General features: G+C 43.4%; 1 protein-coding gene across 2 annotated transcripts in view; it reads right to left on the bottom strand.

Annotated features, from left to right (window-relative positions):
- The window catches only part of GRM7 (glutamate metabotropic receptor 7), a 461,862-nt gene that overhangs the window by 163,518 nt on the left and 275,032 nt on the right, over window positions 1-23,312 (bottom strand). For both annotated transcript variants that reach the window (XM_081184049.1, XM_081184050.1), the window contains exon 5: window positions 8,087-8,227. In XM_081184049.1, the coding sequence (XP_081040175.1) occupies window positions 8,087-8,227 (141 nt within the window). The remainder of the gene's footprint in view (window positions 1-8,086; window positions 8,228-23,312) is intronic.

The following is a 23,312-nucleotide window of genomic DNA, read 5'->3' as shown; positions in this document are numbered from 1 at the left end:
AGCATGACTAAGCCGCTTCTGGCGAACCAGAGCAGCGCACGGAAATGCCGTTTATCTTCCCGCCGGAGCGGTACCTATTTATCTACTTGCACTTTGACATGCTTTCGAACTGCTAGGTTGGCAGGAGCAGGGACTGAGCAATGGGAGCTCACCCCATTGCGGGGATTCGAAAAGCTGACCTTCTGATCAACAAGCCCTAGACTCTGTGGTTTAACCCACAGAGCCACCCGCGTCATAGTTTACATTAAAATTATATGTCCATAAAAGGATCACAGTTTCCATTATTCCCAAACAAGAAATGATTTCAAGATGTTCACTGAATGTCATTTATGTCCCTGACAAATCTGAACCATTGAAAACTCAAAGGAACTGCTGTTGTTATCCGGGTTAAAAGTAACTATACACATACACTAGAGATTTCATTGTCTCACTCCACTCCAAATCCCACACTTAGACCAGTGCCAGATTTACGTATAGGCTAAACAAGCTATAGCTTAGGGCCCCACTCTCTTCGGCCCCCCCCCAAAAAAAAATAAAGGGGAGAAAACCCTGGATGTACATTTCCAAAATATAAGATTAAAAAAAAACCCTACATACAGCAAATGGCTTTAGACACCTATTAGGTCCATAAGTTACCATATAGCATATATTCAACATAAAAAACAGCGGCAATTTGTTGCTGACAAAGGACAGCTGGACATATAAAGGGCCCCATTACCTTCAGTAGCTTGGGGCTTCATCAAACCTAAATATGGCCCTGACTTAGACTCACAGTGCTGACACACACAGGAAGCCCCCACAACCCAGCACAGCCTGACAAATGTTCCCCATAATCTCACATACTGCAGCACACTCTCTAGCAATCCCTTGCACCCCACAACCCATACAAACACAGGTATACATATTCTCGCAGTTAGGTTACCTACTGCACAATCCTGCAGATGTTCTGGACAGAACCATCAGCCCCCTCTGCTAGAATTAATAAGCCAGGGCAGATGGGCGTGTGGTTGGATATGTAGCTACAAACACCTTGTCCACATAAGCTGTCTGCATAAGCTGAAACTGATCTCAGAACACCCCACTGACTATGGCCTTGGATACTTCATCTCGAACAGCAAGAACTGCAGAGTCAAGGTCATTCTGAAGTCAAGTGGCTTTATCCACAAATAAAACTAAGGCATACTTTCTCTCCAAGCAAGTTAAAAAGTGTGCCTTCCTGCAGCAGATTTCTCTACCTTCATGTAAACCCGTCCTCTGAAATATGCTCTGAGATTTGAATTATACATCATGAAGTTGCTTGAAATGTCACAGACTACATTTTCCCTAAGGTGGAATGTGCTGAGAAAGCCCCCTCCCTTGCTGCACCTTTTCAGATCTCTTATTTATTTCAGTTTATAGCTAATATTCCATTATCAACCCTTGGGCTGTTCATTTGAGGCTTTCTTTTTCTCATTTTCCCCTCATTAGTTTCTGCCTTTCTCTAGGCTATTCTATGCAAGTTTTGTTGTCACAATTCCTAACGAGGACTGAGAAGGGCAACTAACTTCACACACACACACACACAGAGAGAGAGAGAGAGAGAGAGAGAGAGAGAGAGAGAGAGACAGAGAGAGAGAGAGAGAGAGAGAGAGAGAGAGAGAGAGAGAGAGATGATAGATAGATATAGATAGATGATAGATGATATATAGATAGAGAGATAGAGAGATATAGATAGGTGATAGAGTTGCTGATCTAGCCTAAAACTAAGCCTCACAGCTCTGGTGTGTATGGTTTTGCATGGTTGTTTTTTTAAAAAAACATATCTCCTATAATTAATATTCATTTGCAATTATTATGAATAGGCATTTAGACCAATTCACACAATCCCAACAAAAGTCTGAAATGTGGGCTAAGTGACGTTGGGCTTAGTCCATACTTGGAATAACATTTCTTACTCTGCTATTTTGGCTAGGGATAATTGAGGGATTCATTCAGTCCACATTTTAAAGCTAGCAGGCCTAATTCAGTTAATGATTCCCACCCCCCACTTCTCTCAATTTTGCAATACAGTTCTCGGCTCAAAAAAGTAAAATACACATTTGGGGTCAAAATGCATATGAAAATGTGTATTTTAGGATAATGCAGATACAAAGAAGTGTGTTTTACGGCAAAATGTACAGCAAACATGTAGAATGATGGATATGACATGAAACAAACAAACATATGAATGAACAAACACACACAAACTCTCTTGTATCATAAACAGATTTGTCCATTCTTGATTTTGACACTATGGTACATAGCTGCAACGGGAAGCAGCAGCATTAAAAAGGTACTATGTTGTCAACAAGAACACTACAACATAGAAACACAAATATTGAAGTCACAATAGTATGCATACTTTTCTGGGAGTAAACCTTATTAATAATAATAATAATAATAATAAATTTTATTTATATCCCGCCCTCCCCAGCCAAAGCCGGGCTCAGGGCGGCTAACAACAATAAAATAATCAATCAAATAATCACACAATCTAAAAATATTTCATTATAAAAATTAATTAAATCAAATTGATGGCAACCAATTAAGTAGAATTATGTGCAGGTTGCCAGAGGAGGGAGTCAGGCTGCGCCCTGACCAAAGGCCTGGCGGAACAACTCTGTCTTGCAGGCCCTGCGGAAAGATGTCAGGTCCCGCAGGGCCCTAGTCTCTTTTGACAGAGCATTCCACCAGTTTGGAGCTGCAGCCGAGAAGGCCCTGGCTCTAGTTGAGGCCAGCCTAACCTCTCTGAGGCCTGGGACCTTGAGGATGTTATTATTTGCAGACCGTAGGTTTCTCTGTGGGGCATACCAGGAGAGGCGGTCCCGTAGGTACGAGGGTCCTAGGCCGTATAGGGCTTTAAAGGTTAAAACCAGCACCTTAAACCTGATCCTGTACTCCACCGGGAGCCAGTGCAGCTGGTATAATACCGGATGAATGTGCTCTCGCAGCGAAGACCCCATAAGGAGTCTCGCCGCGGCATTCTGCACCCGCTGGAGTTTCTGGGTCAGTCTCAAGGGCAGCCCCACGTAGAGCGAGTTACAATAATCCAGTCTGGAGGTGACCGTCGCATGGATCACAGTGGCTAGGTCAGGACGAGAGAGATAAGGGGCCAACTGCTTAGCTTGGCGGAGATGAAAAAATGCCGCCTTTGTTATAGCTGTAATCTGCGACTCCATAGAGAGGGAGGTATCGAAGATTACACCCAAACTCTTAACGGACGGTGCTGGCACTAATTGCACCCCCGCAAGAGATGGGAGTTGCCCCCTCGATCCCATATCGTCCCGCCCCAGCCAGAGGACCTCTGTCTTCGAAGGATTTAACTTCAACCGGCTCCCACGTAACCATCCAGCCACAGCTTCCAGACATCTGGTCAGTGTGTCTGGGGCCGAGTCAGGATGGCCATCCATCAACAGATAGAGTTGGGTGTCATCAGCATACTGATGGCAACCCAGCCCAAAACTCCGGACAAGCTGGGCGAGGGGGCGCATAAAGATGTTAAAAAGCATCGGGGAGAGAATTGCACCCTGAGGCACTCCACACACCAAGGAGTGGCGTGATGACAATTCCCCCCCAAGCGCCACCCTCTGTCCCCGACCAGAGAGAAACGAGCGCAGCCATTGAAGGACTGTGCCCTGGATCCCCACGTCGGCAAGGCGGTGGTCCAGGAGTTCGTGATCGACCATGTCAAAGGCTGCTGACAGATCTAGAAGAATCAGCAGCCCCGACCCGCCTCGATCCAGCTGTCTGCGGAGATCATCTGTTAGGGCGACCAGAGCCGTCTCGGTCCCATGACCAGCGCGGAAGCCGGACTGGAATGGGTCCAGAGCAGATGTTTCATCCAGAAACCTACCAAGCTGTTCAGCAACCGCTCTCTCAATCACCTTACCCAGGAATGGAAGATTCGAGACCGGGCGGTAATTGGATAGATCTGAGGGATCTAATGATGTTTTCTTTAAGAGCGGACGCACCACCGCCTCCTTCAGTTCCCCTGGGAATATCCCGGTGCCAAGGGACAAATTGATGATATCCCCCAGGGGGCCCCGCACCTCGTCTGGACACGCTCTAATCAGCCATGACGGGCACGGGTCCAGAGGACAGGTGGTGGGCTTTCCAGCTTGGAGGAATCTGTCCACATCGGCTGGAGATATCCGGTCAAAGTGGTCCAATACTGGACCCGAGGACAGTCGAGGGGCCTCCAGTTCCTTTATTGTATCCAAATTGGCAGGGAGGTCATGGCGGAGCAACAGGACCTTCTCCGCAAAAAAGCTCGCAAATGCCTCACAGCTGTGTGTCAGATTGTTATTTAAATTTGGCTGTCCTTCAAGGGACGTTAAAGACCGAATTATACTAAATAATTGCGCCGGGCGAGAGCTAGCGGATGCAATGGAGGCCGAGAAGTAAGACTTCTTAGCAGCCTTCACTGCCATCTCATAGGTTTTCATAAAAACCCTATAAGATGTTCTTGAGGCTCCGTCACGGGCACCCCGCCATACTCGCTCTAGCCGTCTGAGGTCCCGCTTCATTTTCCGAAGCTCCTCGGTAAACCAGGGAGCCCGGTTTCTGCGGGGTCGCAGAGGGCGCTTAGGTGCGATCTCATCGATGGCTGCCAGGAGCTGGGTATTCCAGCCCTCAACAAGCTCAGTCAATGAGTCGCCAGGGGGAGCATGGTCCCGCAAGGCTTGACGGAATCTATCCGGGTCCATCAGCCTCCGCGGGCGAGCCCAAATCGGCTCGCCACCTAAGCAGGGTGGGGGTGGAAAGTCAATCCTGGCTTTCAGAGCGTAGTGATCAGACCATGGCACCTTCATCGAAGGAGACATGATCACATCTATACCGGCGCCAAAGATCAAATCCAGCGTGTGGCCTGCTTGATGTGTGGGGCCCGATACAAACTGGGAGAGCCCTAGTGTCGCCATGGAAGACACCAGGTCCAGAGCCTGTGAGGAGGGAGTGGCATCAGCGTGGAAGTTGAAGTCTCCCAATACCAATAGGTTAGGGAACTCCAAGGCCCAGCCGGCCACCGCCTCCAGCAGGCCTGACAGGGTGGCTGCTGGTGCGCTAGGTGGCCGGTACACCAGCCAGACAGCCAAGCTCTCCTCGGAGCCCCACACTAGGCCAACACATTCAATGCCGGGGATCGATGGCGATGGTAGAGCCCTGAAAGAACAATCTTCCCGGATTAATACTGCCACCCCTCCCCCCCGGCCCACAGTCCGTGACTGGTGGAGGACGGAGAAACCCGGGGGCGCCATCTCTCGTAAGGTAACAGTTACCCCTTCGCGCACCCAGGTCTCCGTCACACAAGCCAGGTCAACTCCCTGCGAGATAAAGAAATCTCGCAGGGATTTTGTTGCCTATAGACCTGGCATTGCACAACACCAGTGAAGGAGGTGAGTAATCCTTGCTCACCCTACCCTCGTCTCTCGGGATGGGGCGCAGATTGGAAGGGGTACGAGCATATCCATATCTCGATCCCCTTCGCCTATAACATTGAACTGCTGAAACCCAAGCAGGGAGTTTGTGACATCTGCTCCTGTAAAGATCACCAAAGGCTTGAGAGAATGCTGCTGTGTTATTCTTTGGCCTTTTGAACCATTTATTTATTTCTAAGTATTTTAAAGAGTGAGTGCAGTGACTGAGAAGTAATATATGAGTGCGGTCATTTTTTATTTATTTTTGAAGGCATAAATTTAGGGCCAACCACAATTCTGTTGTTCCAATTTAAGCCTCTTTATTTCCACAGTAGACTAAGTTATGTGTTATTTAAAGGCATTCTTTTCCATAAGCAAACCCAGAGATGGAATCGGCCTTCTCATTTTGTTCTGTCTCCTCCTCTTGCCCCAGCTTCAATCAGGAGAATTCCCACAGAAGCCAACTGAAAGGTGTCAGAGTAAGTAGGAGATCAGAACGGGGTGCTTACTGCCTTACATTTGTATGCCTGACACATTTCTTTTCCTGCTGAATCTCCATGGGGAAAAAACATACAGTGCTCTCTGTCTTTTACAAAATAGCTGCCATTTACGGCATCTCTTCCCCTAAGCAGCTCATTCTCTATACCATTAACTGAAGTGCACCTTCAGGCCAATTACAGACTCTGGTAATTAGAAAAGCTCTTGGAGTCACCTACCATCCAACAAGGTGGCATTTAGGGTGATGTCACCCCAATATCACTTCACTATGCCTTGTTGAGCACAAGGCAGGCAACATTTAAGACGGTATCTAATGAGGGGAAACTGCCACAACTACAGTCAAATGTTTGGGCTTCCTTTTATAGGCATGCCATACCAAAGAAGCATGGTTCATTAAAGGGAGGGAGTTTGTTGGTACATTAAAGCAGGAAAACACATCCAGTGGCACTTGAAAATATGGTCGCACTTGGATATATCTGCAAAGCAGACACAGCAAACACAGAATTACATTAGAACCATTATTTTATTTTTCTTGTTCTCTTGTGTATACAAACGGAATAAATCTCTCTAGTGTGGTGTCAGGCAGAAGACAAGACTGCACTGACTCGGACTGCCTGATACGTTCATCTTATTTCTCCCTTTGTGCAAAGCCATGTCCTAACAAAGTGGTAGTGGGAACAGACTGTAGAGCAAACTCAACTCTCGGTTTCAAAGGCAGCATTGATAGTGGCCGTGGCGGGAGTGTGTGTGTTTATATCACATCTTTACTACCTTGATCACCTTTGGCAATCGCCCAGCCATAGGCTCCCATGGTGTTTTTGTTAACCGTTGCAATTACGGTAGGTTGGATCCAGAGTGTTACTTTCACAAACAACTTGTTTAATGTGCCCACCAGCCCTGCAGAGGTAAAGACTAGGCAAGAAAGGGATCAATGAAAACATTGACCCTGTGTGCATTTGCTGTGGGAAAAAAGTGAATTGCATGTTTGAGATCATTAGAAAAGGAACAGAAAACAGCCTGCCAATCTCACAATGCTTTTGTATAAATCTACAGTCTGACTACATTTGGAATGGTGTCTGTGCTCCCCTAAAAGGATTCTGTGAAGCTGGAAAAGATGGAGAAGAGGGCAGTCAAAGCGGAGGGTAGGACAAGGGATTTGAGCAACTCCACTTGCGCATGTCACATATGTGTTGGGCCCCTTGACTGGATAGGCCTTTGGATGGGAATCTACTAATGTTCTTAACGTAAGTAAGAGTATGCACATAGCTGTTAAAATAATCCTAATGTCACATTGGTGGGATTGAACTGGCACTACTGAGCTGACAGTGACTAACCAGGATAGAGATCTTGGGTCATGGTGCATAGCTCAATCAAAACATCACATGTGGTACATGCAAAAGCCTCCAATAGCACTCAAGCACAGGGATGCCCCAATGAAATTGATTGTTAGGAGATTCAGGAGAGCAACGCATGTCTAATTCATGGAATCACCATAAAAATATGTTGATTCAACAAATGCAGGTGGCTATAAAGGGGAATTGGAGAAATTCATGGAAGAAAGGTCTATTAATGGCCACTAAACATGATTAGTGTATGGAACTTCTAGGTTTCATTCACACTGTGTAAAGAAAAAGACTGACTAGGTAGATGTTAGTCTTGATCCCAGTAGGGCTCCTCTTAAGTCCTTACATATATTCACATCTTAGATAGGTATCTCCCCTCAAAGAGAGATGCATTCCCTACTCAAATCTATTTCAGTTCCAGACCAGGAGAAAGCAATGCTCTTTCCCAGATTACAACTTCTCTTCTATGAAATGAATGTATAGAGGAAACATTCAAAATGATACAAACACCTCTCTCTCTCTCTCTCTCTCTCTCTCTCTCTCTCTCTCTCTCTCTCTCTCTCTCATGAGCACAAAAATCAATGAAAAATGCCAGTTCCTAGAGGATGGACAGGCAGAAACAGAAAAAAAGTGTCATTTTTACTTAATCTATTTCTTCTTCTTTGTAAGACTTGTGCTTCTGAGTTCCAATTTTTATAAAACAGATAAAAATTCTCTCTGTCTCCCTTTCTCAACTTATCTCCAACCAGCTACACAGACATTTTATGCCAGCCACGTACAGCATCATGGGAAGGACAAAGAGAATGAAATTACCCGTGCATTTACGATCTGTGTCTTCCTTTTTTGACCCACTAATCGTTAACTTGCAATTGAAGTTTTCTTCCCAGTATTCTGCAAACCACACATTTCTTCTGTTGTTCTCCAGTGTGCGGGAAGTAAAGTAGGTATCAAATCCTAAAAGAGAGAGTTGTTGTTGTTGTTATTATTACATATATAATTCATATACAAGATTGATGTTTTAGGACTTGCTACGCCTATTGCAAGGGGGAACGACATGATTCCATGACAAACCTCAGCCGATAGAGCTGTTTCAAAACATCCTAGCAAACTGACTATTTGTGAAGGTGTGGTGGTGGTCAGAGCTGAAAAAAAAGTCTCTCATTCTTCCATACTAATAAATTTGGGAAGGGTTCTGAGGCTATGGACGAGGCAGGATTGCTTTAAAAAGTGAAAAATGTTTCAATTAGATGCTTGCTCAGTGGGTAGCTGGTGAGGGGAAATGATTGAAGAAGGTGAACCAACAGGGAACGGACCACAAATAGGAGCTAGAATAATGTGAGGCTCTTCTGATGAAAAGGGAAGAAGGATTTCAGATAGACAAAGGGTTGTGGGTGAAAGCATCTGCTGCTGATGATTGAAGTTCTACGTATAAGAAAGTAGACATTTACAATTTCTAGGAAGTAACTATTGAAGATACTAAAATATAGCCATTGTGCACTTTGCATTTATCAACCACACTTTACAAGTTAATCACTACACCGTACATTGTGAATTCTCAGGACACAGCCAAAGTTACACATATTTAAATCTCACTAATTTCAGTTGGCGAGATTTATCTACCCATGAAGCTCTCTTATATTGAACTGAGTTCTTGGTCCATCTAGCCCAGGACTGTACTTTGAGTGGCAGTGGCTTCAGAAAACATTTTCTAGCTCTAATACCCAACTTTAATCTTAACTAGAATAATGGAAAACATGTTATTGACGGCTGAGCTTTGGCCCTTTCCCCTGTCAGTTTTTCATGCTTCCTCTGACAATCTTTAAGGTCCAACGCCACTTAAAAAATCTCTATAAACAGTATCTCCTTTTAGACACTACTGAATAACTGGAAGAAATCTTCCTGTATCTGAGGTTCTGGCAAATTGTCCTTAGTATCAAACTTACGTAGCTTCTTGTACCATACAATAGTACAAAGTAGCTGAAAATTGTCTCATAACATGGAGAAAATGACTAGAGGTTGTGGTTGTTTTTTGGTCTCTCACTCTCTCATAACATTAGAAATTGTAGACACCCAACAAAGCTGAATGTTGGAACATCCAGATAAAAGAATTTTTTTTATGTAGCGCATAATTAAAGTATGGAACTTGCTTCCACAGGAGGCCATGATGGCCACCAACTTGGATGGGTTTAAAAGAGGTTTAGACAAATTCATGGAGGAAAGGACTATGGTTGGTTACTAGCTATGATCTGCTGCCATGGTTGAAGGCAGCAATGCTTCTGAATACCAGCTGCTAGAACCAACTTCAAGTCTGCCACGCTGAGGGCAGGTTTGAATGGGGTGGGTGTCTCCCTCCACAGAGGTCTTCATCCACACAGAGCCCCCAATTCTGCCTGAGTTGGCCCCACTGTTATCGCTTGACCAATCCCTATGCTATCTCCATCCCCTTCTGTCCCAGTTGAAATGAACAACTGGACTGCAAGTGCAGAAGTAGCTCCACCAATACTCAGCCAGGTTTTGGATTGCTCTGCAAATATGCTTTTAAGTCAGACACCTGAAGGACTCTAAACATTGTTTCCTTAAATGATACAACACATAAACAAATCTATAAATCTTAAAAGGAAGACTTAAGTGCAGCAACAGCGGTGTTGTGAACTGATTTTATAGCCCATCTCTATTGTTAATATAATGCATTTCTCAGGCCTTTATGGAGAAGCCCAGTATTATTCCCATTTTCCAGGCTGTAAGTAAAGTTGAGACACAGCAAACTTCCATTGCCACAAGGGAGAATCATCTCCAATTCTCATATCTTTCCTGTTCTAACTCTAACTGGAACACAGTGTCTTTTGCCTGCTGAAATTTGAGGAGATGCAAGCGAGCCTTTTATCCCATAAGTGTCTGCAAACAATAATATGAGAATACAATAGCAGTGTTGACAAGCCAAACAACACAGCTTGCCGCCCTCAGTTCTACTGCTTTACCACTTCAGTATTTGTTCACGCGTCCAGGATTTAAAGCAGTCAATCAAATGCAAAGAGACCTTTTGTAAATAAGAGGTATTGTAAATCAATAGATACATAAGCTAAATACTAGCTTGGTGTCAGAAAGCTGACCTTTATGACTGCAAAAAAGAAAGCTCACATGAGAGCAGGCTACAGAGACAAGGAAGGATCACAATGTCAATGTGGGTCAAACACCCAGACAGCAGTCTCAGCTTGGGTGATGCTATGCTGACAGATACTAATGGGACTTCACGCAGCATGAAAGTGCAATGACTAGCCATGATCACGATGCTCTCAATACAAGCCAAGCATCTCAGGATTAGAAATCGCCTGCCAAGCTCAGTGGTGGTATCTATTTGGCTGCTTTCTAAATGAAAACTTGCTTCAGTCCATCCATTTTTTAAATTCCCCTTTCTTTGATTCCCCCCCCCCCAAATATCACCTGCACAAGGAAAGTCAGTTCAACACCCACAGCTGTATTTTGACCCATCGTTAGATGGAGTTGTGATGGATTCACACAACCTAGTTTGCCACCTTGCAGTGGATCTGACACTTGTGAATGGTTTGGTGTGTATTCAGACAAAGAGCCAAAGACTGTTTACAAATTGCAAACATGGGAAAATACTTTTGGGGCTCTTGGTTATTAAGAGCACATTGGATTTTTGTTTTTTGTTTTCGTGCTCTGCAGTGCTGCTGTAATAGGGAATGAAAAGAAACATATCAAAGACCACTTTCCCCCCCACCAACAAGTGGAACCTTTAATTAGATTGCAAGTGACCTTACAGTTCCTTCAGTGTCCCAAATGATCAATACTGAAAAACATGCAGTATTGGTAACATGCAAATTGATTTAGTGAAATAAAAAATAAACAAACTAAAAACTGTTCATCTGCTGACAGTGATGCTTATTAGCCAGACCATGGCTCCTGTACATAGTGAAAATTATTTATTTAAGAAAAGTTCTATACCTCTAAGTAGTTCACAAAATTGCACTTCTTTCTATATGTACGAGTGCACTTTTCTGTTGTCGCACAATACTTCACATGGTCATGGACAGAGGGCTCCTGTGAAATATAGTGTAATGAGAGGCTGTGGACGGGAAGCCTAGGTGAGTCACAGAAGGGCAGCCAGGAGGGGTTTCTGCAGCCTTCCAGCTCTGCTGGTTCCTTTGCTGCAAGCTTCAAGGCCGCTGTCTCTGGCATCCCAATTCACAGGCCAGCCAGTGCAGCTCCTGGCTGCTTTCTTCCTCTTCTGCCAGCCTGTGGCGACAGTGCTGCTGCTGAGAGCCAATTAGCACAAAGGGTTCTGCCTGGGCAGCAGGAGGTGCACAGCAAGGAAGGTGCACAGAAGCAGCAGTGGCCATCCAACTGGAGGACCCCCATTTTTTCTACATCCTAGCTCCCCTGGTATTTATTTACTTATTTCTTTCTGCAACCTAGGCCCATTGTGAGAATGTTTTTTTTTTTTTCTCTCAGCCTTGGACACAAAAAGATACAGGGTCACTGGGTAAAACAACATTTTAAATTTAGGACAAGTCTTTTGGATCCATACTTGAAGAACATTGCTCCCTTTGGGCCTAAATAACAACTGTAACTGCATAGCTGCATGGCAATATTTTCTTGTTTGTATATTGAATGTGAGCATTATCTCCTTCTCTTCTTTGCATTGATTTTGCATTTGGCTCTTGTCATTGTGAATCAATTTTGTGTTAGTTTGCTGCCCTGGCTCAAGGAAACATATAAACCACAGTCATTTTCCAGCTCAGTTTTAGAGTCCAGCATGCGAACAATGTTCTGCTTCAAATTATCTTCCGTATATAACAATAGCTTACTGTGGTGCAGTCATACAGACAGGCAAGATACTTCTCCAAGTATGAGCAAAGAGTACACACACAAACACCAGTTTATACCATCCCCACCCCCAGCCCCAGCCCAGCCCAATACCTGGTAGGCTGTCGCCTCTCAGCAGATGATGAAAATGGCAGATAGGTTTGGGTAGAGGCAATGGGTATATTTGGATGCCAAGTCCACCCATGAATTGTTTTTATATCCAAATCTTTTTGTTTATTTTATTAAGACTATTTATACTCTGCTTTCATCTCAGGGTGCGTTACGGAATACAGAGGAAGTAAAACCGCAAAAGACACATTAGTAAATCATGAAACCAAATTAAGCAACAAGATCAACTGAAACTACAGAGCAAGCTGAGCTATCATAAATGGACTAATAATCTAAGGTTGCAGCCCTAACCTAGTTCTTCTGGGAATTAGGATCCAGCAGATCTCCAGCTCTGCCAGCAGGTTCCCAGCTCAGCAGGCATAACTCCCTCCCCACAGCTCAGCTGTTTTTCTTTTTCTTTGTCTATATCTAAAATTATTATTATTATGATTATTATTATTATTATTATTATTATTATTATTATTATTGTGGGTGGCTTACAGCATACATAAAAACATAGCAAAACATCAAGGATTAAAAACCTCTCAATACAGGGCTGCCTTCAGATGTCTTCTTAAAGTTGTACAGTTCTTTATCTCGACATCTGATGGGAGGGTGCCAAAAAAGTATTGGTGCCAATGATGCTTCTAAAAGGAGGGCATTCCACAAGCCTCACTCACTGGATCATCACCTTGTCGTGGTGAGTGGGCTTGCACATTCCTATGACCCTTGTAAGCGAAGCCGTCAGGAGTCTCGTACTCCCAGCAGGGTCACCCAAGGCAGTAAGGTCAAAGGGAAGGAGCTAGACCAAGAATGATCCAAGAAGTTCTCAATGGCAGAACAGGCAGAAGATAACAAGTGGCATGTTACAACGGCTGTGAAGGCGGGGGAAGGCTGCAACAGATAAGAATCTACTGGTCATTGTGATATTCATGTCATCAGAATAGAGCCTTACTCCGAAGAATGTGCATTGGTCAGCCTCACTGATCTACACACATAAAACAAATTCATGCACAGGCATCTTCCAAAAACCCATCCCAAACCCAAACCCTAAAAGTCCCATGACAACTGGCAAATGGTAATGGGGGAAGGACTGTGAAATCTGGAAGCCCCTAGTGATGAACCGACACATGGGCGAAAGATAAAGATTCAGTCGCTCTGACTCAAGGAATGAGGCAGTTGAGCAGCTTGGCAGCTCTATCCATGATTTCTTCATGGAAGACAATCTTACTCAGCTATGAGTGATTGCCAAAGAAGAAGAAGATTCCACAAGCAGAGCAACACCAAAGAGAATGCCTTTTGTTGCATCGTCACATGGTGCTCCTCATCAAGCAGTGGTACACAAAAAGAGCTTCCTCTAAAAGTCTTAAGGCATCAGCAGGGCAGGATAACAGGAAGACACACACTTTTATTAACCATTATTTGTGTTAATCTGCCAAACACAAGCATCAAACCATGATTTGAATCAGGCATTGTGCCAATGTTTGCCATGTGAATGCACATATAATTGTTAAATCATAGCAGCTAGGATGGTTGCTCCCTCTCAAAAGGCTAGGACTGAGCTTTTGACACAAAGTGCTATACGGATGAAAAATCAAATCAAAGAAGCACATGTAAACCCTGCTTTGCCTGTGGTACATTCGGAAACTCAAACCACGCTTTGCGATAATGAAGGAAGGATCTGAAAAGTGACATAATATATAATTTATTAGTAGCATATAGTTTGTGTAAGGAAGGAGGGAAGGAAACAAAATTTCAACTTGCCATCAAAAAAAATTTGCAAGCAAATACCATTGTAAAACACCTGTTTGGGGATTTAGGGTGTGGAGACAAAAAACAGGAATTTAGGCTGGTTTATGTTACCCCAGCATTTGTTGTTGTTTAGTCGTTTAGTCGTGTCCGACTCTTCGTGACCCCATGGAGCAGAGCACGCCAGGCACTCCTGTCTTCCACTGGCTCCCGCAGTTTAGTCAAACTCATACTGGTAGTTTCAAGAACACTGTCCAACCATCTCGTCCTCTGTTGTCCCCTTCTCCTTGTGCCCTCCCACTTTCCCAACATCAGGGGCTTTTCCAGGGAGTCTTCTCTTCTCATGAGGTGGCCAAAGTATTGGAGTCTCAGCTTCACGATCTGTCCTTCCAGTGAGCACTCAGGGCTGATTTCCTTCAGAATGGATAGGTTTGATCTTCTTGCAGTCCATGGGACTCTCATGAGTCTTCTCCAGCACCATAATTCAAAAGCATCAATTCTTCGGCGATCAGCCTTCTTTATGGTCCAGCTCTTACTTCCATACATCACTACTGGGAAAACCATGGCTTTAACTATACGGACCTTTGTTGGCAAGGTGATAGATCCAAGCTCTGTTGAGGAGTGGTGCTGTTGCAGGCTGAGCAGAGAGAAAACAAGCCCTTAAAATGGAGTTCCGTTTGCACCACCCCTTTTACTAGCAAGTGTTCCATCAGGTTATGATGTCATGTGAATGAATGAACAAATGAATGAATATTAAGTTCCAAGTTCCAAATGCAGTTCTAAAGGCTGGTGGATTAGAGCCGGTTTGGAAGTGAATCTGGAATCTAACTTGGAGTTTGTGTTTTGCTCCTGCATAAGTGTTCGCTATCCTACAGCAGTGCAGACCAGGATGCTTGAATATGAACAGAATGAAATATTAACATTGTACAGGGCTGGGGTATGTAATAAAGAGGTATAGTATGCTCCTTTCCCCCAAATGACATAAGTAGTTATTCTGACATTCCTCTAATGAAAATAAATGTATTTACTTCATACCCACAGGATTTTATTGCATGAATATTTTTACACTTAGCTAACATCAAATGGTCTAATTTATTCTCTGCCTGTGTTATTAATATTCGTAATTACAGCAGAATAATTCATTTTAGGGTTTTTTGGGGTAAGGTAAATAGCACAGCAACTACTGCTATGGAAAAACAGATCAAACAAATATATATATTCCCACTGAAACATTGAAATATATGTTCACAATTATTCATTAATCCATTCAGAGAATGCAGGGCGTTGTATGTGTAAGGCTAATTCCTACAGCCATTCTTTCCCCTTACGTATATCCACATAGTCACACATATATGCATCTTAATAATATCACCATTTCATCTATATAATTAAGGAGAGAGTTTTACAGTGGGAAACCATCAGATGAATGTAGAAAGCAGCTCAGCCTTTTTCCACTCATCACAAACCTTGTGAATTCCCTTATGCTGTTACACTATTTTTCTATTTTGGCATCAAACGAAGTCCTCCCACGCTCCAGCTGAGGCACATGAAGCAGGCGTGAGAGAATTTCCATGCAGAAATAGTGTCATGCTCTAAATTCCAGAGAAAATCCATATGCATTTGGGACACTAAGAGAGAACCTGTTGCATTGTTTTTTCCCATGATGTGGACTTTTCCTTCCTGCAGCAATTATTTACCTAGAGTCATTTCTCAAGGATAGATTGCACTGTTTTCACAGCAACCACTGCCAATCTCAAAGCTTCAGATCAGAGATTCTTGACCAAGAAACACTGATGTCAGTTTAGGCTTTTGTTTGTTGTCCCTAAACAAACTATGTACTCCAAGTACTTATCCCGCTGGTTAGTGTTGGACTCAGAGTGGGGTGGTTCACTGATCAGCCATAAAGCTAACCATTATCTCTCAGCATAAACTACCTGAAAGGGAAGTTTTGGAGCTGATTTTGGTCTGTACCACACCAAGAGAGGAAACAGATAAACCATCCTTCTCTGTGTGCAGCAGTTGTGTGGGGTGGGGTGGGGTGAATCCTCCAATTCCTGCAGTTGTTTAATTTAACAATAAAATGCAGACATTGTTCACAACGTGTTGCAAGTCACATTGAGTTTGGCCTTCTATCATATCTTTTATATGATAGGCCTGAATTGATGGGAGGGAGCAAGAGAGGACATGTCCCAAGGACCAGGTCTCTCTCTCTCTCTCTCTCTCTCTCTCTCTCTCTCTCTCTCTCTCTCTGTGTGTGTGTGTGTGTGTGCTTCAAATGAAGGTTGTAGGGACACACCCAGAATATACAAGAGTTCTGCCCTTTGTCCCCCACTCCCAATGTTACTACAACTGGGCTAAGAGACAGAAGAAAGCCTGAGTTTTGAACAAATAAGTCATTTCTTCATTGTGTCACGATATTGATACTGTAGGACTTTGCAGGCATTTCTCAATTTAAAAAATGGGGGGGGTTAATCTTGATACAGTGAGGTACACTGAAAAACTAGTGATAGCACACCTTGTAAAAACTTAAGATTTAAGAAAAATAACAATCAAAGATACACTTTTATGGACATACTGCTGCATTATAAAGCGAGGAGTATATTTTGTAGCAGCAGCCTCCCTCGTGCTGTAATACTGTGCCTACATCCTTATATTGCCGCAATAAGGGAGACAACCTGAAATGGAGAATTGACTTGAAACTTTGTAGAGCATATTAAGATGAGTTGCATCAGTTTAGAATTGGTTGGCGGTACACTTCGAGGTTGTAGACCAATCACAGTTTTAAAGCAAATACTCCTAAGGAAGTGGGAAGGGTGGTATCTTCAGACTGAAAATGAATACCTACTGGAATGATTCCCCCCTTCCCCCAAGAAGGTATACTGAAGGTCTGCTGGGAGAAAGGCATATGAAACAGAGTTCAGCATAAGCTGTCTTCCATAAAGGGGTGGAAATAGAATACAGTCCAATTATAAAATGAAATTATTGACCTGTTTTATTGTACTTGTGCATAGAGCACAGTGAATTTCATTATTTCATTTCAAGCCAGGTAGTATGTGTCTGCACATAAGATATTGGCCCAATTTCATTTGGTGCTTTTCTTACCGGTTATTTTATTTCACCTCCGCTCTTCTTAAAGTAACTAAAGAAACCATTACAGCTATGGACAGTAATCAAAGTGCTGGCCTTTCTTATGTAGTTAAGATTATTGATTTAATAAGCAGCTAGGCTTGACCTCTGATTAATGTAACTGAAGAGCCCTCGGATCATTTTCCCCTATTTGTTCAGCATTCAAGCCAAAGTACATTTATTTCTTGATCTTAAGTCTGAAGAGAAAACATTAATGGGAGGAAAGGAAATCCGGCTTGAAAGAATTCTGGCCCAGCACACTTCCCCTCAGTTTTTATTATGTCGTCTGAACAGTACACTCCATATTTTTTATGAAACTATTAAGATGCTTTACAGAAGCTCTCTAGACCTCTGTGGCCAATAAAAAAGGAAATGCTGCTACTGAGTGATTTTAATAACTTACTGGCAAGGTGCCATAAAAATGGTTCAGGACTGGGGGCAGGGGTATGGGGAAACGAGGATAAAAAGGACTTCCAGGTAGAATAGCAGAAGAAAAAAAATATTCTTGTTGACATGATGCAATGGCCACTTCTGATTTACTCTGGAAGATGCCTCGTAGTAAAGGGAAACAGGTGATTCTGCTCCTGATGAATGAAGACTTGGAGAACAGCCTTTACACAAATAGCTGCATTTGCTAACCATCATATGCACTAACCCTGTCTCATCAGAACACTGGCATGTCAGTGTCTCAGTGAGCTGATGCAGTCCATTGCATGTAAAACAGAACGTACAAGGAGACTGGGGAGGCATTTGGCAAGCTCAGCTTCCAAAATGAACTCACCAGAGCCACAGTGCACAAATCAGTGTCTGGCTCAGATATGGGCCCATTTCAGAAACCTCGCCCCTTCCAGATTCCAAGACGAGGGGGTCTGAGGGCAGCCTCTGTCCTTTTCTTCTAACAGATAAGGCTAGCCACCTAAAGGAGTCACTGGGCTCGTTGTCACAGACATTGAAAACACCTGTATCTGCAATACCCAGAGCGAGTAATAATAATAATGATGCTGATGCTGCTGATGCTGCTAATAATAATAATAATAATAATAATAATAATAATAATATATAAATTTTATTTATACCCCACCCTCCCTGGCTAGAGTAGGGCTCAGGGCGGCTAACACCAATAAAATCACAGTAAAAACATAATGGGGGGGGGGAGAAACCAATTTAAAAAAGAGGTTAAAATGCAATTTAAAATGCAGCCTCATTTTAAAAGTAGCAGATAAATCAAGACCATAAGGGGAGGGAAACATAAGGGTCAGACTGAGTCCAAACCAAAGGCCAGGTGGAACAGCTTTGTCTTGCAGGCCCTGTGGAAAGATGTCAAGTCCCACAGGGCCTTAGTCTCTTGTGACAGAGCGTTCCACCAAGTCGGGGCCAGTAATGAAAAGGCCCTGGACCTGGTTGAGACCTTGCGACCTGGGACTTCCAAAATGTTGTCATTTGTGGTTCTTAAGGTCCTCTGTGGGGCATACCGTGGGGCATACCATGATGCAACATGGGTCATTGTTCTCGAGGGGATTGTATGGGGGTGGGGAGCATTGCTGCTCGCATGGCTCCGTGAGGTAGTCTTGTCAAAAATAAATATGTTTACATATAGGGAGGAATTCAATATACTGCCAAAGGAAATCACTCCATCAGCATAAGCATGTCAGAGGGAATATACCTCTGAATACTAGTTGCCAGGAATCACAGGGAGGCAAAATGCTGTTGCGCTCATGTCCTGCATGGTCACTATAGAAACAGGATGCTGTGTCTTTGCCTGATCCAGCAGAAGAAGAAGAAGAAGAAGAAGAAGAGGAGGAGGAGGAGGAGGAGGAGGAGGAGGAGGAGGAGGAGGAGTTTGGATTTGATATCCCGCCTTTCACTCCCTTTAAGGAGTCTCAAAGCGGCTAATATTCTCCTTTCCCTTCCTCCCCCACAACAAACACTCTGTGAGGTGAGTGGGGCTGAGAGACTTCAGAGAAGTGTGACTGGCCCAAGGTCACCCAGCAGCTGCATGTGGAGGAGCGGAGATGTGAACCTGGTTCCCCAGATTACCAGACTACCGCTCATAACCACTACACCACACTGGCTCTCCACACTGGCACTGTACCACGCAGGCTCTTCTTACATTCATAAGTTCTTTCCTGACATTCCTGTCCTTCATTTGCTGTATTTACTAATAGGGATGCTCTCATTAAGCAAGAAGCGCACTTCAGGTGGCCACATTGTTTTGTGTGTCTGTGTGTGAAAGATATACTTTATTGTTGATATGGCAACATTTGAGCTGAATTTAAAAAAAAATCAAAAAAATAATAATTGTTGCCTTAATGCCGTGTTTTCTCCCCCTTTTCTATTGGAACACCAATTAAATAGCATACACTGAAGATTTTTGCCAGCGGGTATTGTGAATTGCATTCATGTAAAGCTAATATGTAAGCAGGAACAATGGTGGCAATTCATGCAGTGAATGTACTGGATTTGATATAATTGGTTGTGGCTATACAGAAAAGCAATTTCTCTCTCTTTTTTGAGCCAGCCACATCTATTTTCAAATTCTCTGCAGATAATGACCTAAGAAAAATTTTCTGAAATCTTGCTTGTTGTTTTTTTTTTTTGAAAAAAGGCCAGCTGTTTTCTACCTTTATAATTTGACAACTCTTCCTTTATACTAGACAACTTTCTTTTCTTAATCAGATTGATAAAGGGATCCAATTCCAACCTTTTTGATTAAAGTAAGTACAATATATAGTTACTACTCTTTACTTCACTATATTGCTCACAAAACTGGTTCTATACCAACAGAGTTCCTAACTTTTGTGTTTTTTAAACTTAAAAGCTTACTGTACAATAGAAAATGGAAGGGGGCATTACCCAGAATGTGAACTTACGAGACAGTTAGTTGCCTTGCTGTTTTGTGGTTGTGCACCAGTCAGATACATGCATTGAAAAACAAAGAGGAAGGAGGGTAAGTCTAGTATGGCCCCATCCTACACTGAGAAAGGCAGCAACCCACTTTGGGGGGCGTAAAAAATGTGGGTTCAGTACCATAAGGTTGAAAACAATAGCATTAAGGTGGAACACTGGCTTCATGTATACCTTGATGTGCTTTCTACAAAAATTTTGCCAAGTTTGGTGCCAGTTTGGAGTTAATTGCATGGCGATGGGTTTTTTTTTGTGTGAACTACAATCCCCCAGGTTTGATGTATGAAGTATTTCATTTGAGGGGCACTACAAAACACGGGGTTTTCATTAAAAAAACATTTCAAAACAACTACCAAATTTCAGGGGATTGGACAACATTGGTTTTGGGGTGACATCCATGGCACCTGCGTTTGATGTATCAATTACTCTGTTTGTGGGGCACTAAAAACATGAGGGGGGTGCTACAAAATGACTACAAAACTTTGGCACCGGTTTTGAGGGGATCCTTGATTTTGGGATTCATTGTTAATGAAGATTGAGAATAATACCCTGCACTCCCCAGGAGCCCACACACTTCTGCTTTGCTTTAAGGACAGGTTTACTTTCATTCCCTGCTCTCTATCCACTTCTAGTGTGGGTTCATGGCAAAACTGTCATGCTCACGTTTCTGTAGGCCTTTTAGAATCGTTAGGGAATCTTTTACCCTTCAATCAATGTGTGTATGTATTGTACTTGGCTACCTGCTTAGATGGTGACAGCAGCCACGAAATTAAAAGACGCCTGCTTCTTGGGAGAAAAGCAATGACAAACCTAGACAGCATCTTAAAAAGCAGAGACATCACCTTGCCAACAAAGGTCCGTATCGTAAAAGCTATGGTTTTCCCAGTAGTGATGTATGGAAGTGAAAGCTGAACCATAAAGAAGGCTGATCGCCGAAGAATTGATGCTTTTGAATTATGGTGCTGGAGGAGACTCTTGAGAGTCCCATGGATGGCAAGAAGATCAAACATATCCATTCTTAAGGAAATGAGCCCTGAGTGCACACTGGAAGGACAGAGTGTGAAGCTGAGGCTCCAATACTTTGGCCACCTTATGAGAAGAGAAGACTCCCTGGAAAAGACCCTGATGTTGGGAAAGATGGAGGGCACAAGGAGAAGGGGACGACAGAGGACGAGATGGTTGGATAGTGTTCTTGAAGCTACCAGCATGAGTTTGACCAAACTGCGGGAGGCAGTGGAAGGCAGGAGTGCTTGGCGTGCTCTGGTCGATGGGGTCACGAAGAGTCGGACACGACTAAACGATTAAACAACAACAACAACCTGCTTAGACTGCAGCTTTGCTGTCTAAGTAGCATTTTTATAGGTTATGTCACTCCTATTTTATGTAATAAATCAAGCTTTATTTATTTGTGTGAGAGCTTTTTGCAGGCATAAGGTTAAGGGTTAACACACATCCATAACAAGTGCATGTCCACTCCAGCAAAATATCCTAACCCTCTCAGCAGTGTGTAGATAAACATACCTGAGTGCTGGCTGCACACATGGAAGTCCTGGTATACACTTGCTAACAAAGTAATTGCTCTAGGAGGCCTGAGACACTTCTCTCTGGCCCTTCAGGTGTCTGTGTGTCTCACCATCAAAACGTGATAAGTCTATTGTGCAACTGATAATCTTTCATTGCAAATAAATATACCTGTATGCTATCAGTTAATTTGAACCTGCATGCCCTATTTAGGATTAGTGTCTCTATAACATCTCCAAATGTTATCATGTGGTGAGTATTCCAGTTATAAAAAATACTAATTTATTCCCCAGACAAGGTCAGGGAATGCTTGCAGCAGTATCATGTTTATAGATATACATTTTTTGTCCACCCGGGAATTAAATTCTAATTCAAATGAAGCAAATAGGTGTTGCTGGTCTTCTTTTATCAGCACACCAAGCATGACACCTGTTTCTTACCAGGCATACATATTTTATTTGCTTAAAAAAAATTGCTGAGGCAAATTTCCCAGCTAATATCTCATTCCCTTTAGTTGCTAATGTGTATTCAACAAATGTTGTCAACAAACTGGAGGGGGGAAACCACAAACACACCATAATTTTCAAGTATTTTGTAACCTAGCAGGATCCAGGTTTAGACTTTTAACATTCATTCTTCTTACCTCCCCCCCCCCAACAAATACTTCCAACATGTTCCCCCACAACAAAAAGAAAAGAAATCCCCAAAGACTAACATTACACATGGAGAAGAAACACGGAAAACTTGTTTTCATTCACCACAATTAGGGGAAGGAACATAGCTCTTCTTCTTTACATGCAGAAGGCCCCAGATGCCACCACCAATATAGGGCTGGGATTGAACCCACTTGAAACCCCAGAGAGCCATTGCCAGTCACTGTCAACTACAGTCGTACCTTGGTTTTTGAACGCCTTGGTACTCGGACGTTTTGGCTCCTGAACGCCGCAAACCCGGAAGTGACTGTTCCAGTTTGCAAGCTATTTTTGGAACCCAAATGCAGGAGGTTCCTGCAGCCAATGGGAAGCTGCGCTTTGGTTTCTGGATATTTTGGAAGTTGGACTTCCAGGATGGATTCTGTTCGACTTCCAAGGTACGACTGTACAGTGGTACCTCTGGTTACGTACTTAATTCGTTCCGGAGGTCCGTTCTTAACCTGAAACTGTTCTTAACCTGAAGCACCACTTTAGCTAATGGGGCCTCCCGCTGCTGCCGTGCTGCCGGAGCACGATTTCTGTTCTCATCCTGAAGCAAAGTTCTTAACCCAAGGTACTATTTCTGGGTTAGCGGAGTCTGTAACCTGAAGCATATGTAACCCAAGGTACCACTGTATTGGTCTTCAACTGGTGGGTTGGGACATGCTTGAGTTAAAAGTGGGGGCTCAATAACTCTCTCCTGGGTGTCAGCCAAAGACCACAGTTCCATGGTGATGTGTTCTGGTGGGTTGTTCCACCCCCCTCCCACTCTGCCAGGATGGGTCCCACTCCACTGACATTTCCCCCTCCCCGAGCTCACTAAGTGGGCTCTGGATCTGGTATACCTTATGCCAGCTGACTTTAAACCAGCATAACTTAACACAGGAGGAGTTACTCGAGTAAGTAAGCATGCATAGAGTAGCACTGCCGGAACAGTCAGTGTGATGAAAAAGGAAGACAAAGAATTCAAGGGAATAGAGTGGCCATTGTTTTTCCAGCCTTATGTATATTTAGAAATTCTGAGTTCTCTCTATCCTGGCAATGCTGAGAGGTATCCGGTTAGAAGTGTACTTCATCTCTGCGAGATAAGGGAACGAGTCACTGAAAATATA

This window comes from Podarcis bocagei (assembly GCF_964188305.1).
Source record: "Podarcis bocagei genome assembly, chromosome: 2".
In the NCBI taxonomy this organism is placed as follows: Eukaryota; Metazoa; Chordata; class Lepidosauria; order Squamata; family Lacertidae; genus Podarcis; species Podarcis bocagei.
This window is presented reverse-complemented; position numbering and strand designations above follow the sequence as displayed.